General features: G+C 42.3%; 1 protein-coding gene across 1 annotated transcript in view; it reads right to left on the minus strand.

Annotated features, from left to right (window-relative positions):
- Positions 1–16,653, minus strand: part of nf2a (NF2, moesin-ezrin-radixin like (MERLIN) tumor suppressor a) — a 49,523-nt gene extending 32,870 nt beyond the window's left edge. Inside the window, exons 1-4 of the mRNA XM_015960552.3 lie at positions 16,322–16,653; positions 15,534–15,659; positions 15,308–15,430; positions 6,949–7,032 (exon numbers count right to left, since the gene is read on the minus strand). Of these exons, the coding sequence (XP_015816038.3) occupies positions 6,949–7,032; positions 15,308–15,430; positions 15,534–15,659; positions 16,322–16,435 (447 nt within the window). The 5' untranslated portion in view covers positions 16,436–16,653. The remainder of the gene's footprint in view (positions 1–6,948; positions 7,033–15,307; positions 15,431–15,533; positions 15,660–16,321) is intronic.
- Between the last annotated feature and the right edge of the window lie 731 nt (positions 16,654–17,384).

Consider the following 17,384-nt stretch of genomic DNA (forward strand, 5'->3'; position numbering starts at 1 on the left):
CCAGCCCCCTGCTGGCTTCCCTCAGGTTCCCCCCAGTCCCTTCACTTTAGTTTTCTATAGGTTCAGATTTTCTAGTTCATATCTCCTTTAAGCCGGGCGGACACTGTACGACTTTTTCACTTTTTTGAGCCGATTTTCCACTCGTGCGAGAATCCAAGAGATCGGGGCGAGTTTTGAGCTGAGCGTCGTGTAGTGTACAGGGGGTTACGAGAGGCGATTAACACCACGTGACCAGCTACCGATCAGCAATCGTGAGCTCGCACGGACTTCTGGCGTGTTTGATATTTTGCTCGTCCCTCGTGAGGGTATCGCACTGTTGAAGCGGCGCTGCGACCCAAAAAGTACCAGAACCGCTCATGGCGCATGCGCAGTCCTGCATCAACACTGCTCGCCCGCTATTTCCCTAATAACACACGTTGTTCGTTTTAATTCCTACACGTTTTTTTACTCACAAAGATTGTCTAGAAAGCGTGTTTGTCGTGTTCGTGTCAAATTAAACTGATCACAAAACACAGATTTACTTTCTTTATTTCGTTTTCCTCATCCAACCCCCATAAATCCCTGTGTGTCCTCCTGCAGCACTCCCGAAGGACAACAGGCACGACAAAAAAGTCTGACGTGTTGAGTAAAAACTGCTATTTTAGCATATTTTTAGGTCCGACGTGTTGCTACCAGGCGTACAGTGTGAGCAGTCAGGTCGCATCCGAGAACTGGGTCGTACAGTGTGAACGCACGACTCGTGAGATCTGCCCTGCGAGGAAGTCGTACAGTTTGAGCTGAAGCTGAGTGCTACGAGGGAAAAAGTTGCACTGTCCGCCCAGATTAAGTGTGTTGTGTTTCCTTCCCCATTTAGGTCATTAGTTTACTCATCTTTAGATCTCCTGGGTCTTTGCTCTACGGTGTTTAGGAATAGTTTAATTTAGTTTTGCTTAGTAGCTTTTGTTTTACAGGATTTAGATCTGGGTCTCTCCCCTGCTTGTTTCTGCTCCTCCTCTCAGTTCATTAGTCTCACCCGCGCCCAGTTCCCTTAATCACCCAGCCCCTGTGTATATAACCCTGTCTTGTCTCTCTGTTTGCTGTGGGTCCATTGTCTTGTGTGCTCTAGGTTCCTGCTCATAAGTGAGCTTTTGTTTGGTCACTCAGTGTTTTTGTATGCGAGGCTTAGATTCCTGTCTCTTTGGATCTTTGCACCTCATCCTAAACAAAGGAATCTTATTTTTGCAACCGCTCCTGCCGGTGTAGCTCTTGCATTTTTGGATGCAATCCTCCTACCCTCATGCTGGAAACAATCAGCTGGTAGAACCACGAATCAGAACAAAACATGGTGGAGATGCTTTAAGTTACTATGCTGCTCACATATGGAATCAGGGTCCCCATGACCTCAGATGTGCCCCAACTCTAGTGTTGTTTAAAACAAAACTAAAACCCTCATGTACTCATCAGCCTTTAAATGACTTGTTTCTTATGCTGCGTCATCTCCACTGTAACCTGCCCTGTAACTGTCTTCTCCTTTAGCTTTAAACTGTAATTCTGTGTGTTTTTATGTTGTTTTCATATCATGTCCTGATCATTGTAAAGCACATTGAATTGCCTCTGTGTCTGAAATGTGCTCTATAAGAAAAGCTGCTTTGCCTATCACTGTCACCGGCCCAAACAAATACGACATGGCCAACGCCCCTCCCCCAAACACACAAGCAAACAGCAACAATATGGAGATAAATATCAGTTATTAGTATTTGCTCGGTTTGACTTACCTGATCAACATTGGTATGTTTATGATGTGTTTCAGCGCCTTGGCTCCCTGACAGTCCCGGAAGGTGCTTTATAAATAAAGATTTGATTTGATTGATGTTGAAAAAGACTGACATCGATATTGATGTTGAAATATCGTGGCTCACTAACTAAAACTCTTTTGTGAATTGGAACAATCATATTTGCACAAACATGCAATAATTTAACAATTTAAAGGGTAAATGACCTGTTTCAGAATCACAAAAGTTCTGCACCCAGCCATGAATTTTTATAGAACATCACGTTTATTTCATGGTTTGAGATAAGAAATTAAAAAAAAAACGACGAGTACAATTCCAGTTTACAACAAGGGTATTTTCAACAGACATCCAAAGCCTGTTTAATCATGAAAAATAAGATTTTCAAACACATTCGGCTACAGTCCTATCTTTTGTTTTCCCATTTGTAGGATTTTAGCTTTTATGATAAGAGTTGGATTTTGTTTGAGTCTGAAAGCTCTACATAATGGAGCTCACTTCCATAAGCTCGGTTTACACACTGCGAAGCCGCGAACACCAGTGCAGTGATTACCAGAATTGAGTTTCTCTGGATAATTTAATTAGATTCTGTCTCTTCAGTCCCCCACCACCTCTTCGGCTCCCCGGGGTTTCTCACCTGCTTATTTCTAACTGCTAAATAATTGATGATACATCGACTTATTGAAGTCGCCTCACTTAAAGAAGACAAGGTGGAACAATGTTCTCTGAAACTTTTATTGGATAACCTTTCTCCCAATTATTTTAAATAATCTTCGACTAACAGGAGCAATCCGATCCCACAGACGGGTTAATGTTGATTTTTTTTTTTTAGTTGTCAACAGCAGCTTATAGATTATCTTTTTTCAACAAAGCCATAAGGAATGTGTCCCTGACAAATATGAGAAGGAAAAGGACGCATCCTTCTGCCCCGGTGAATCATTAATAGCAATTCTATTTGGTTATAAAATCACTTCTTAATGATTATTTCTCTGTGTATTTGCTAACTTTTTTTGTACGTTCCTTCTGTGTAATCCGTCAAATTCCATTGCTTGGTTCTTTTCTAAACACAGCGTAGAAAAGATTTGGTTTTACCTTTTAAGTGGAGAAGTTTCGGCAAGCATGGCCGATGCTCTGAGGAAGGCATTAAACAAATCTTTACTACACTGTTTCGGCAAGAACCAAGCAATGGTTTTCACTAACTGTTTAACTTCTTCGTGCAATCCGTATTTTACATCAGTACCCTAAAACATTTTAGGGTACTGATGTAAAATAACTGACACATGACTTGTGGGGTAAAGGTAAAACTGCTCACTCTTGTAAAAATATATCATAATCATACACTGGTTAGGAATTCATTGGAGCCTCCTTAGAAAGTATTGTTTCTTGCCAATCATAGCGCTCTTATCGGTTTGGTGGACCAATCACAGTGCTGTGACTGAGTGAAACAGCAAAGACGGCGGTGGCACATTTGAAATGGTTTTGGCATCAAATTTGGACCATTTAGACATCAGGGTTTCCCCCAGCACAGGCTTATGCCTGGCGGCCCGCCAGGCTAAGCGCCATGCCCCGCCCTCCCCGACCCTACCGTGTCCGCTGACATGAACGGCGCATGGCAGTGAAACAAAGGTAGGGCCCTCCATCAGCTGACACTGGTGAGAAACAGCAGCGGATCGTGTGCACGTGCACGCACCCCCCCACCCCCCGCTGTCACGGATAAGCAACGGAATTCATACACCAAGCCCCCACCTCCACCCCCGCTCTGACGGTCCGGTCCGCCAGGCTTTACTCGTTTTCTGGGGGAAACCCTGAACATGTTATTTTATTTGAGTCAAGAGCAGATGTTGGTACTTAGGTCCTTTATTTAGAAAAAGGATGTATTTGTGTCATCTTCAACAGTGTATGGCGGTCTGCGCTGTTGACTGACATCCATAGAGGTGAATATGTTGTAATGTTTGTTGTCCAATAGAGCGCGGAGACAGTTTAACAGACAACCATAGATCCCGCCCCAAAACTGATCTCTGTTTATGGGTCATGGCCTAACTTTATATTCACATATATAAGATGACTTGTCAGGCTAGCATTTAATAATATCACTAGAAGGTGTGTCACAGAAAAGGGGGAGGGGTCATAACTGAAAATAATGGTGGCAAAATGACGAGTGTCACATGCTGCTGCAGTGCTGACTTTGTTGTAAAAGTCCTTTCACAGGACTTTTAAAAGAAGATTAAATCTGTGTATTTAAAAAAGGGCGTGACATAATAAACGTTTGCTTGCTAAATTGAATGTCATGACATAACTTTCATATTAAGGTTTTGTTGTTGCGTGATGAAATCAAATAAGAAATCCTCTCAGTGGCCTATTATGAAACAGGAAATAAAAGCTACAAAGTGGACAAGCCCAGTGATTAAACTTTCAAAAGGTTTTGTTTGAAGCAACCATGATTTCCATCAGTGCCATATACGCCAGTCTACCTGCCCCATGCCTCATCACTTTGAAATGGGTGAGCAAAGCACCCTCACCCCCTACTGTTAAACCAACCTGCCAACCAGTCTCTCTTTTAATTTTTTAAACCCCAGCTTTTGTTCTGATACTTCTGGTCCTTGGGACAACGCATCTACTCTGAAAACAAAGCCCAACTGTGAAGAAAAGGATGAAAATGTTTGCGTTCTTCTCAGATCTACTTGTGTTTCTGTTTGTTTTTAAAGAGCAAAAAACATCTTACAACACTAGACTGAAAAGTGATTCCAACCGTGTGTGTGTGTGTGTGTGTGTGTGTGTGTGTGTGTGTGTGTGTGTGTGTGTGTGTGTGTGTGTGTGATATACTGTCCAGGCCGTCATCATCCCAACTAAAGATATCATGGCACCAAAGTAGATTACAGTGTGTAGTATCCTCTACTTCACTGGCTGCACAGTGATTGTGCTCAGAAACACTTCAGGAGGAGATGAGAAGAAGGAAAGTGTGCCAAAAACCTCTCAACAGCTGCCATACTTAACAAGTAGCTGTTTCCCCTTTACCCTGCCAGTTTAGTCGTATTGACGCTAATGCAAGCTGACTGTTGATTTAATGAAAACAGACTGGGGCCTCACATTTGTGCTGCTTCCTCAATGAGGGTGCTGACACCGAGGAGCACAGCGCACAAGCTGATTTGCTGATTTTTCATTGATCCACACTGTCTCTTTGAAACCTGGCTTGTTAAATTGGCACGGGAAAGACGAGTCTCCCAGGACTCTCGGCCAAATCTTTAAGGTAAAGCTTCGCTCTGTCAAGAACCTATGCTACAGTACTCCTAGCATTGTCAGAGGGACTTCAAAGAGATGGGACCCTTCAAGCAAAACGACTGAGACTGCTTGAGGCTTGTTAGGAGTTTTTTTCAGTGACTCTTGGATGCATGTTTGTCTCTAAACTTGTAAATTAATAATCAACTAGAAGCCCCTAAGACCCGGTTCGCACAGCAAGATAAGTATGCCAATTTTTGACCCGATTCTCCTCTCCCGACAATTAAGGCCACACCTAACTCCCGTAATGGCTCTGAAAATCCTTCCTACCGTGTGTGGTGTGTTAAGAGAACTCTGGTCTGCTCAGAAGGACCTCTCTGATCATAAAAACATGACATTAAACACGTTGGATTGTCTTGCTTGTTTAATTAAGTGGAAAAACCTTGACCAGTGTCGCTCAATAGGCGGCCCGCGTGCCAGGTCCTTTTTCCGACCCTGAAATCACGATTTTTACCTTTTACTGAGGCAGCGTGGTATTGTGCTGGCTTTATTTAAATAATAACAGGAAGACCACGGCCCCTGTGTCAGCTCCACAACACAGCAACAGTACAGTCTTCTCCATGCTAAAAACAGTCCCTTGCATATTAACACAGCATCTGCTTGAGTGATGCGTTTTACTTTCCCTTTCGAAGCTGCTTGTTCAGTGATTATTTTCATATTCACTCGTCATTTTTCTCCATCCAAAAAACTGCCGAGGAATAGACAATTTAAAGATGAATGGACAGAACAATTTGCATTTATTCTTCCTCCATCAGACCCATGTGCTTAATTTGTCAAGAGTCCATTGCAGTGATAAAGTTTTCCTATTAGAAACGGCATTGAGAGGCATCACATGGAAACTGTATCGTATGCTTGTTGCTGCTCTGATTGAAGAAGGCAAGTTGTGCTCAAGCAAATTTTATTCAGGCGTGTTGATTGACAAATTATAATAAATGGACGTCTGGCTCATTGAAAAAGTTAATGTGGCCCTTCGAGACTTGTATTTGAGCCCGCCTCTAACCGGAGGGTTGCCCCTGTCTGTCTCTGTTCCTGTACCCTTGGTGGTGGTCAGGGGGACCATCACCATCAGTGTGTGAATGTGTGTGGGCGTGGATGAAGGACTGTTGCATTGTAAAGTGCCGGGTGGGGGGGAGGGGAGGGGGGGGGGGGGAATCTGAAGGCACTATATAAATACAGATCATTAACAATACCACACAGACAGTAGGACCAAAGTTGTTAAATCCATGATTTTTTATCACCCCCTGTGGGTTCTCTCATGCTTTTTCAAACGCTTCCCTGTGAACTGGGCCTAAACCATATCTGCCCTACGAGTTATCCCATCCAGTTCACAAAGTTTTCCATTATTAACAAATTATGCTAAATCAAATGAGGCAGTCAGGTAAAGACCAAGTTGAAAAGGAGTTAATGAACAAACCAATCAGAGCCCTTGCAGAATTGAAAGCCTGACATGGAAGTTAAGAAGCAGCAGAGATTGTGAACTTGATCATCTAAAACCGTCACTGTCCCTAGCTCCGAATCCTCTTTAGTTAGAAAATAATGAAATGTTGCACCAGCAGGTGCTGGTCTAGTTAAGTTAGAATCAGCAGGTCTGAAGCTGAGAAGGTTCGCATCAATGAACTGATCAGAGATTCTGAGTTGTGTTGGTCACTGCTGTCGGGGGTTTGGTGAAGATATTTGCAAGTGGAAACTGCAGATGTGTTGACTGTAAATCTATGTATACAGTTATGTTAACAATTGTATTGTTTTTTAACAATAAAAAAGTGTTTTAGAAAATATTCAGCACCTTATCATTCCAAAATAGTATGTAAGATTATAGAAAAAGTTCTTGTTGAGTCATAGATGTATGACTGGAGGTTTAAATGACTGAGAATAAAGTCTTGAGCCCAGAACAACGAGTACCCACCTTGGCGTGGACGGCGTAAGAGGCCAACAGCACAGACGCTTCAGGAGGACAGTGAATCTCTTCCTCGAGGATCTTCTTCTTCACCTAATGAGTAACCAAATCCCATCAGCGTGGAAACGTGACGGAAATCCCCTGATAATTATCCCAACTTTTATTTTACAAACATTAACTATGATATTAACCCTCTGGAGGCAGGCGCTGCAGATTTGCAACAGTTAAAACCTACCTACCTGGTTACTCCGCATACCGTATTTTCCAGACTATAAGTCGCACTTTTTTTCATAGTCTGGCTGGTCTAGAGACTTGTATACCAAAGTGACTTGTATACCAAACTATGTAAACTAAACCGCGCTACTGCGGGCCGGCTCTGGACCAGGAATGAGCTCCCCTGCCCCGCTATCACCTACTGGAGACCGTTGCGCGCTGCTGTGGGCCGGCTCCGATCCAGGTTTCAGCTCTTCTGCCCCGCTGGGAGGGTTTCAAACACCGCCAACCTCTGCTGGAGACTGCGGCGCGCTGTTGCGCCCTGATTGTTTATTCTGTTATTGTTATCGGTACTTGTCTTGCAATGTGAAATGCTTGGTCTCAGATTTTGTAAGAAAATAATAAAATTTTCCCCCAAAATGTGACTTATAGTCCAGTGCGACTCATATATGTTTTTTTTTCTTCTTCATTTTACATTTTATGCCTGATGCGACTTATACTCCGGAGCGACTTATAGTCCGGAAAATACGGTACGTATTTCATGATCATTTTTAACTCAGAAACTAAGGACTTAGTTGTTTTATCAAAACTTATTTTGAGCCTGAGAGGGTTAAAACTACTGATATTAAATCTGCAGCCATTATTCTGGTTTTATCGCTGTATGGTGTGATTAATGAATTGACCTTTTAAACAGCATTATTTCATTTGCTTTTGTTGGTATTTAAAGTGGTAAAAATAATGAACTCTTTTTGAGTATGTCACTTTTTCTATATAATTTATTCTGTATGATAGAATCTGTTTAAAATATTTGTTCAAAAATAAAGAAAAATGTACATTTTTCATGACTGAATAGCCTTTAAATTGCTAACTAAATGTCCGGAGAGCAGCCAGTTTTCGATGCTTCAGCAGACCGAGTCAAATGAATATTCAAAGACTTAAATAAAACAGTCACATGGGGGCCTATTAGCACCAAGCAGCAACATTTCATTTGATCATTAAGCTGATCCAAGAATATCACTTTGCTAATCAGAGGAGTGACAAGACAGAAAAGAAAAGCATGATAATTAAAAGGGAACGCCACCCATTTTAATCATTCGGTCTATTCCTGGAGGCTGATGGTGCGTTTGTGGACTCACTTTAGTGAAAGTGAAAGTTTTTATAGTTTAAGTAAAGACTGAGGCAAGTGTTCAGGGGTCGCTGTAATACCAGGAACCGTTTCAGCAGGCGTGAATTCTCTATAATAAGATCTGATTAGAATGAAGCTCCTGTCCGGCACAACCACATCACACCAGAACAGAAAAACTCGCATAACTACACACGAATCAGAGCCGAGCTGTGAGGTTAGCTGGGGCCAACGCGCCTTAATGGCAGTTAGGTAAGCGAGCAATTTACTGCTTCTGACCTCGTCATTTACGAAGCCAGTCATGCTGTCTTCTCTTGTTTTAGACTAACAGAGGTGTGAAGCCAGAGGTGACAGACTCTAATCATAACAAGCTCTGAGCGGCTGAGGCTTAAACCGGCTGACGTGACGAAGATGTGCGCGTCTGTTTGTGTAAGTGCTCCAGAGTGTGAGCGGTGTCGGCTTGAGGGCACACGTATCTGGATCGGTGATCATTTTTGATAAGCGCTAATCCAGCTGTCACGCTTGTGACACTATCTGAACCGGGGGGGGGGGGGGGGGGGTGACTGAATGGAAATTAACAAGAGCAAAAAATAAGAGGGCATGATGCATCACCTGTTGCTTTCTTCTCCCTTGTAGCAGGATGTTGCCCTAAATGAGCGGTTTGGCAGCTGAAATCAAATCTCTGTCCACTATATTTAATAAATAAGGCACTTAAGTAATCCTACTCCATATTGTAAACAGATTAGAGCCTTCGAATGTTGGCACACTTCAAGCACAACAGGTCTGACATCATGGAGCTGGTGGGAATAACAATGTAGGGATTATGTAATAATATAGTGATTGTGTAATGAACCTCCTCCCTGCATCCACTTATACGAACATTGGCTTCTTGCATTAGAATATTTTATTTTCTTCAATTTAGACTTTTTTTTATCATTTAGAAATATTTGATATAGAATTTAAGTTTTTAAAAAATCTTTTATTTCAGTTTTTTTCTAGGAAACCTGTCAATATTTTTATTTAATTTTATTTTACATCACACCAAATACAAATCCGGGTCTCAGGAGGTTAATCGGGCCAAAACTTGAGCCTTTAGAGCCTATAATTATAAAATGTGACTGGACGATGAAAACAAGTAACAAATCCATCTCTTGCTGGAGGAATGGTGTGGTGGTGATCTCTGGGAGATTGTGCACGGATTTCGCATGGCTGCACACAATCAGAGCAGGACGGTGAAGAAAGTACATTACACAGGGTTCAGTCAAACAACTTAAAGAAAGGTAAGATAAGCGTAAGCTGTCATGAATCATCTTAAATATGCAGTGTCTTAAATGCTTAAAGTGCTGAAGGTCAGCTGCATTTTGAAATTATCCTTATTTAAATAATTATTTAAATCCTGAGGGTTTTTTTTTTGTGTTTTCCTACATAAAAGCAACTCGATGGGTGAAGGGAAACCTAACTTCTTATGTGTTGGATGCTCATGCGTCCAAGCCTCTAATAAATTCAGCTTTAAGCCTAATTCTTCATCATATGTCCACATGTGAGTGTATGTGAGAAAAGTCCCTTTTGTGAAAACAATGAAACAGCGTGTGAGTCAGCTGTCTGGGTTCAGAAGGGGTATCATTCCTCTCAAAATGCAGACAAAGGAACAATTTACTGGTCGTTAGAGAACAGAAATGTGCTGTGTTTTCATAAAAGCACCACTTCATAAGGTTTTCATGCAATAACACGCATAATAAAATAATTTAGAACATAACACATTAAGATATTTTAGAAAGCAAATACCAGTTTAGCAATAATTTCATGCATTTACTAAATTATGATAGGAACTGCGCTGCTCTGGGTGGCTGCATGTTGGAGTAGCTCTGTTGACTGTATGTAAGTTTTGCCTTTTCTTGGACATTTTTTCTTCTAGTTTCTCAAGAAAAACTGTATTTTTTGACATTTTACTTTTCTGTTTCTGGTGCTGTGAAGCTTGGAGGATTTTTACTGCAATTTTTTCACTTTTTGAGCATTTGTTATGATGCGTAACCATGGCAACAAGCTGGTTTACAATCGAGAGCAGCTGATTAACATTGGAAAGGCTGAAATAATACCTCAACTGAAGCCACAAATCCCTAATAAGCTAAAACGCAAGAAGCGTGGGTGCAGAGCGGGAGCAAAACGGAGACAGAGAAAGAGGAAATTCAAACCATCTCTTCCATCGATCATAATGGGCAATGTGGGATCACTGGCCAACAAGATGGAGGAACTCCAAGCTTTTTCAAAGACTCAGCCAGAGTTTCGGCAGTGCAGTGTTATGTGCTTCACTGAGACGTGGCTGCAGGACCATATCCCTGATTCCAGCATCTCTCTGCCAGGATTCCTGACTGTGCGAGCAGACAGAGATCTGAAGAGGAGCGGGAAAAGAAAAGGAGGTGGAGTGGCAGTGCTTGTCAACAACAGATGGTGCCATCCAGGTCATGTTTCAGTGAAATGTCGTCTCTGCAGCCCAGATGTTGAACTCTTGGCAATAAGTTGTCACCCATATTATTAGCCAAGAGAGTTCACCAGTGTTGTCTTGGCAACCGTTTATATTCCACCTTCAGCCATTGCTGAAAATGCATGTGATGCCATCAGTTCCGTTGTCGCTAAGTGCCTCGCGATTTTTATCTTGAGAGGCGCTATAGAAATGATACTTTCTTCTTCTTCTTCTAAGCTACAAACCCAGCACCCCAATGCATTTATAGCTATATCTGGTGATTTTAATCATGCCTCACTCTCTGCTACACTTCCAACATTTCAACAGTTTGTCAGCTGCTCCACCAGAGAAAACAAGACATTGGATTTGTGTTATGCAAATGTAAAGAATGCCTACATGTCCAAAACAAGACCTCCTCTGGGACAATCAGATCACAATCTTGTTTTTCTCTGCTCAGAATACAAACCACTTGTTCAGAGGCAACCTGTGACAAGAAGAACTTTGAGAAAATGGTCACAGGACGCTGAAGAAGCCCTGCAGGGTTGTTTTGAGACCACAGATTGGATGACTCTCAGCCAAGGATATAAAGAGGACATCAATGCCATGACTGGATGTGTCACTGACTATATAAACTTCTCTGTGGACAATATCATACCCACCAGAACAGTGAGATGCTTCGCTAATAACAAACCCTGGATCACCAGTGAACTAAAGAATCTGCTAAATGAGAAAAAAAGAGCCTTCAAGGAGGGAGACAGGGAATTATTGAGGAGTATACAGAAGCAACTGAAGATCAAGATCAGAGACAGCAAGGAGGCATACAGGAAGAAGCTGGAGAACAAACTACAGAGGAACAATATCAGAGATGTCTGGTCAGGGAAGAAGAAGATCACTGGCTTCAAGCAGAGGAAGGATTGCAGAGATGGCAGCCTGGACACAGCCAATGAACTGAACAAGTTCTTCAATAGGTTCAGTTCAGGAACAAACCCAGCATCCTCCTCGCCTGTCCCCAGCCAATCAGAAATCCCATCCTCCTCTGATCCAACATTTTCCTATCACACGCCAGCTCTTTTGTCCACTAACACAGTCATGGACTCTTCTGGTTCTATAAATCTGTCTTCAACCAAGTCAGGAGATGCTGCTGCCCCATTTACCTCCCCCTCCCACCTATCTGTCTCTAGAAGTCAGGTGAAGAGGCAGCTGGAGAAACTGAACAGGAACAAGGCTGCAGGTCCAGATGGTGTCAGCCCCAGGGTACTGAAGGCCTGTGCAGAGCAGCTCTGTGGGATTCTGCAGCACCTCTTCAACCTCAGCCTGGCCCAGGAGAAGGTTCCAGTCCTGTGGAAGACATCCTGCCTTGTTCCAGTTCCAAAGAAAACTCGCCCATCAGTCAATGACGACCAAGGGCGTCAGTTTGTTTTCAGAATTGCTGGGGACAATAACCATACACTTGGGTGGGGTTTAAAAATTGCTGGGGACAATAAAGTAGGCTAGCACAGGGGTCGGCACCCCGCGGCTCTGGAGCCGCATGCGGCTCTTCCATCCATCTGATGCGGCTCTCTGTTTGTAAAATAATGAATGGATATTTAAATAAAATGCTTTATATTTTACTGCATTAATTTTACATCTGTATGCCAATTCTAAATATAAAGATTGTCTGCGTAAACCTGAACAGTTCCAACCCGGTCTTACTGTGAGACCGGGTTGGCGCGTCACGCTTGTGCGTAATCATATAGGCGCATTCTGAGCTGAAGAGGATGTGAGATTCTGGGATTCTCCTCAGACGGCTCCTGGATGTGTCGCCACATTGGAGACAGGAACAAGCACTATTCAGCCAAAGTTTCATAATCAGGGAACATTTTCTAAGTGACAAGTCTCTCTGAGAGACCGGGTTTGGAAAACACTCGCTTCAGTGGGAGGAACCTTCCGCATGCGCTCTGGTTCTCTGGGTGGCTCTGGGGTTAATCAAGTTTAATTGTTTCTCGTTGCAACAATCTTCACAAGAAGGCAAAACAGTTAAACGGCAGGTTACAGATATTTCCATTTGACTGTTTATTTTGACAGATGAACTCAAGGATGTTGCTTGGTTTGAAAGAATTACCCCGACGCACACGGATGCGCATGGATGAGCTGACATTTTAATCGTTAACGCACATCGCGGAGGTAAAATATTCCCATCAGAACATCAGAGCTTTATACTGGACACTGTTCAGCACGGCTCGGAGCGCCCACGGTGGACAGTGAGCTGAAGATCTGGGGTTTGCAGCGCAGTGCAGAACGGCGCATGCGATAAGATTTCCTCCCACTGAAACAGTCTGGAAACCCGGTCTCTCTGAGGGATGTGTCACTTGGAAAAATGTTCTTTTTATGAAATTATGAAACTTTGGCTGAACAGCGCTTGTTTCCATCTCTAATATGGAGACGCATGACGCGTAGAGACATTTGATCACGCACAAAGTTTATGTGGAGCAGAAGCGGTCGGGCCACGGCAGGTGAAACGTTCCTAGCCTACATGAAGTGTAACTGTTTAATTGTAACATTAATATGTTACTGGACACGCTGGTCTGGTTGGTTAGACCAGTGTTTGAAGTGGAACACACACACACACACACACACACACACACACACACACACACACACACACACACACACACACACACACACCAATTAAAACAATGCTGATAGCGTGGACTAGAAGACAGGTGATGGTTTACGTATTTAAATGATGATCAGGCTGCTGTAAAATGTAATCTCCATCCACATCCAGACACAATCATCCTCTATTCTTTCTCTATTTGCTCTGCTCTTGTCTGGGCCGATCAGCTGACGGTGCGCGCGACAGGCCTAAATAGCGGCTGATGCACATTTTACGCATTTGGAGAGGTGGGCTGGATGCTTTGCGTTTACTGGAAGATGGTCCACTTAACGCACGGGTGTAGACTACATATTAATGACAAATGAATGAAAATTAAATTGTGAGTTTTTACTTCATATTTTATAAATAAAAAGGACGGGGGAACACATTTATGACGTCTTTTTAAACGACATTTTCTAGCGCGACCAAGTCGCTGCTTATTAAGGTCCGTCCAAAATTACTATGGGAAATGGGTAATAATGGCTCTTTGATGGGAACAGGTTGCCGACCCATAAGATCTGAGCTGGTAAAACAAAAATCCTCATCAGCAGGCGTTTTTGAAAGTGGGGGGGACACAGCTGCCAATCACAAATTTTGCCGGGGACATGTCCCCGGCGTCCCCGGTTAAAATGACGCCTATGATGACGACTACAGACCGGTTGCCCTGACATCCCCCATCATGAAGGTCCTGGAGAGACTCCTGTTGGTCCACCTGAATAAGCAAACTAGGAAATATCAGGACCCGCTGCAGTTTGCTTATCGCCATGGAGTTGGAGTTGAAGATGCCATCATCCAGCTGCTTCAACCAACCCACGGTCATCTGGACAAAGCAGGCAGCACTGTGAGGGTCATGTTCTTTGATTTCTCCAGTGCATTTAACACAATCCAGCCTGATGTACTTTGCCAGAAACTCCAGAAGACACAGGTGGGGGCCTCAACTATCACCTGGATTAAAGACTACCTGACAAACAGACCACAGTTTGTGAGGCTGAAGAACTGCACATCAAACCAGGCGATCAGTAACATTGGAGCACCACAGGGGACTGTACTCTCACCATTCCTTTTCACCCTGTACACCTCAGACTTCCAGTACAAATCAGAGACCTGTCATCTACAGAAACACTCAGATGACTCTGCAGTTGTTGGGTGTATCAGAGATGGACAGGAAGCTGAGTACAGAGAGCTGGTGGAGCGCTTTGTGGCATGGTGTGGAAACAATCATCTGACCTTGAACGTGAACAAAACAAAGGAGATGATTTTAGACTTCAGAAGAAACAGGGTGGAGTCAAACACTGTTTCCATCATGGGAGAAGAAGTGGAGGTGGCTGAGGAATACAAACACCTTGGAGTTCACCTGGACAACAGACTGGACTGGAGAAAGAACAGCGAAGCCGTTTACAAGAAGGGACACAGCAGACTGCACTTCTTGAGGACGCTTAGGTCCTTCAATGTCTGTAGCAAGATGCTGCAGATCTTCTACAAGTCTGTTGTTGAGAGTGTAATCTCTTCAGCCATCGTCTGTTGGGGTAGCAGCATCAGAAGCAGGGACCTGAAAAGGCTCAACAGCCTAATAACAAAGGCTGGTTCTGTTCTGGGGACGACTGTGGAACCGCTGGAGGAGATCATGCAAAGAAGGATTCTCCAGAGAATCAAGAACATGATGGACAACCCTGAGCGTTCTCTTCACAAGACTGTCCGACAACGGAAGAGTGTCTTCAGTCAGAGGCTTCTTCAGTTTGGCTGCAACACTGACCGCTACTGCAGATCCTTCCTGCCAACAGCCATTGTAATATACAACAACTCTTTGATGACTTGATTATTATTATTATTCTGAGCTACTACAGCAATCAGTTTCCCTCTGGAATCAATAAAGTATTTTTGAATTGAACTGAAATGAATTATCACCATTCAATTCCTTATTAATATGTTTCATTACCTGTAGGAAGAAGAGACGCTGAGTGATTTCTTGTACGAGCTCCTCCTCAATATTCTCAGGGTAAAACTTGACCAGAAAGAAGAACGTGATGGGCTCCTCGTTGGGCACTTCCTGATCTAAAATCTGAAACAGTGAAGAAAAGGTTTCTCCACAATAAATGTTTTGGTTCTAGCAAATGTAAGAAATGCTCACTCATGTTGTACGACAAGTAAAACACTGGATCGACCTTCTTTTCCATCTTTAGCCAAGCCACGGTGTCTTTTATTGTGTACTGCAGGCCAAAGAACCACGTTTCCCATAATCCTAGACTCCTGCACACCAAGTCAAACAGGTCTTTTCCTTTCCATTTGACCTAAAAGATGCATTAATCATAAATAATGGCCATTAAAAATGATAAATGCAACCACGTTAAAGGTCCAAGGAAATAATGTTGGTGAATCCTCTCATACAAACTGAATACTTTATATTTGAATTGGCTTTTAATCATGCAGCACATTTCATTTAAAAATAAATACATATTATTTACTAAACCAGTAGTAAATCCTCCTTCCAACACTGAAAATAGAAATCAGTAACTAACATTATGAAGCTGTTTGCAATTACCAAACCCAAGCGATAATCAAGGAGCGGTTCCTCCCTTTTAAATACAGACATGGTGCTTGCAAGTCACTCAGTCCTACCACATAACACATCTATATAGTAGATGTACAAACAAGGAGTAAATGTATCTAATAAATTTCTAAATGACCCTATATTTACAGATATATTTTAATAATACTACAAAAAAGAAGAAAAACAAAGCATTTTTTAAAAGCATGTTCAGGTGATGCTCTGTTATTTGCTGCCATCTAGCGTCAGTGAGCGAGAACTGCAGGTTTAACATCCAGATTTCTCCTGCGTCGTATCTGTGGTTATGTGTAAACAAATGACTCAGTTAAAGACACAAAGCTGAAACACAATTCGGGGTTTCTAACTGAGGGTGGCAGAAAATATGCTCGCACGTGTTAAACTTACCTCGCAGTTGAACTCTTCCTCTGACTCCATGGTGCAGATCCTGACTCTGAAGTTCCTGGCTTGTTTTCTCAGCAGGGAGTTAAATCCCATTTTTGCTGCCAAGGCACTTGCCATTGCAATAAGTTCACAGATTTAACAAAATCAAGTACTTTCGATTCTCCCCTTTAAGCCGAAAGGTCAAGACATTTTTCCTCCCAGTTTCCTTAACAAGCTGAGACAGGCGATGGGAGAACTACTGGACATAAGTACAGATGTGCATGTGACGTTTCAGCACATTTAAATAACTGTAGTCATATCTCACTACATATTTTAAGCTTCTCCTAATGACTCATTACATTATTATTTACAATTAATTGTATTTTCCCTGGTTGAAACAAAAGCAGACGTTCACAAACACGTTTAGCAGAAGACCGCAGTGTCCTGGGCTGGTAGCTAACGATGAGTAAAAAGTAAATTAGCTTACTAAAGTTAGTCACTTCCAAAATAAAATGTCTGACTGTCTCTAATTTGACACGACTCCAAAGGAAAGGTCTTACTAATACACATGTAAGTGTATGAGAAACGTTTAACCCTTCAATCCACAGACTTCACGCGAAAAGCTAGGCGACCTGTGGCTAACAACTTGTAGCTATCTTAACCAAAACTGTGCTGCGTTCACGTGTTGTCTATTATGTAGTAATAAGTGTGTAAATGTTTAAAACTCACTTTGGGGATCAGAGTTTGTAACTTTTCTCAAAGGTTGTATAAAATGTTGCCACTATTATAAATTATAATGTTTGTCATTTTATAATGAGCTCGACAGATTTTAAAATAGTTTTTCAATTATCTGATCATTTTCTAGAGTAAGTAGATTGTCCTTACAAATCGTCATGGCTAAATACACCTAAATTAAGGGATGGATCAATGACTTGTTAATTACCTTTAACTTATTGTATGGCATTCTATCCTAAATTACTCTGTATATTTTGAAAATAATAAGATAGATACAATTTGTTTTTCTGCATTTACAAAAATTAGGTCAAAGGTTTACCCAGCTTTTTGTAAAATGAATTGCTTAGTTCCC

The sequence above is a fragment of the Nothobranchius furzeri genome, chromosome 10, assembly GCF_043380555.1.
Source record: "Nothobranchius furzeri strain GRZ-AD chromosome 10, NfurGRZ-RIMD1, whole genome shotgun sequence".
Lineage (NCBI taxonomy): Eukaryota > Metazoa > Chordata > Actinopteri > Cyprinodontiformes > Nothobranchiidae > Nothobranchius > Nothobranchius furzeri.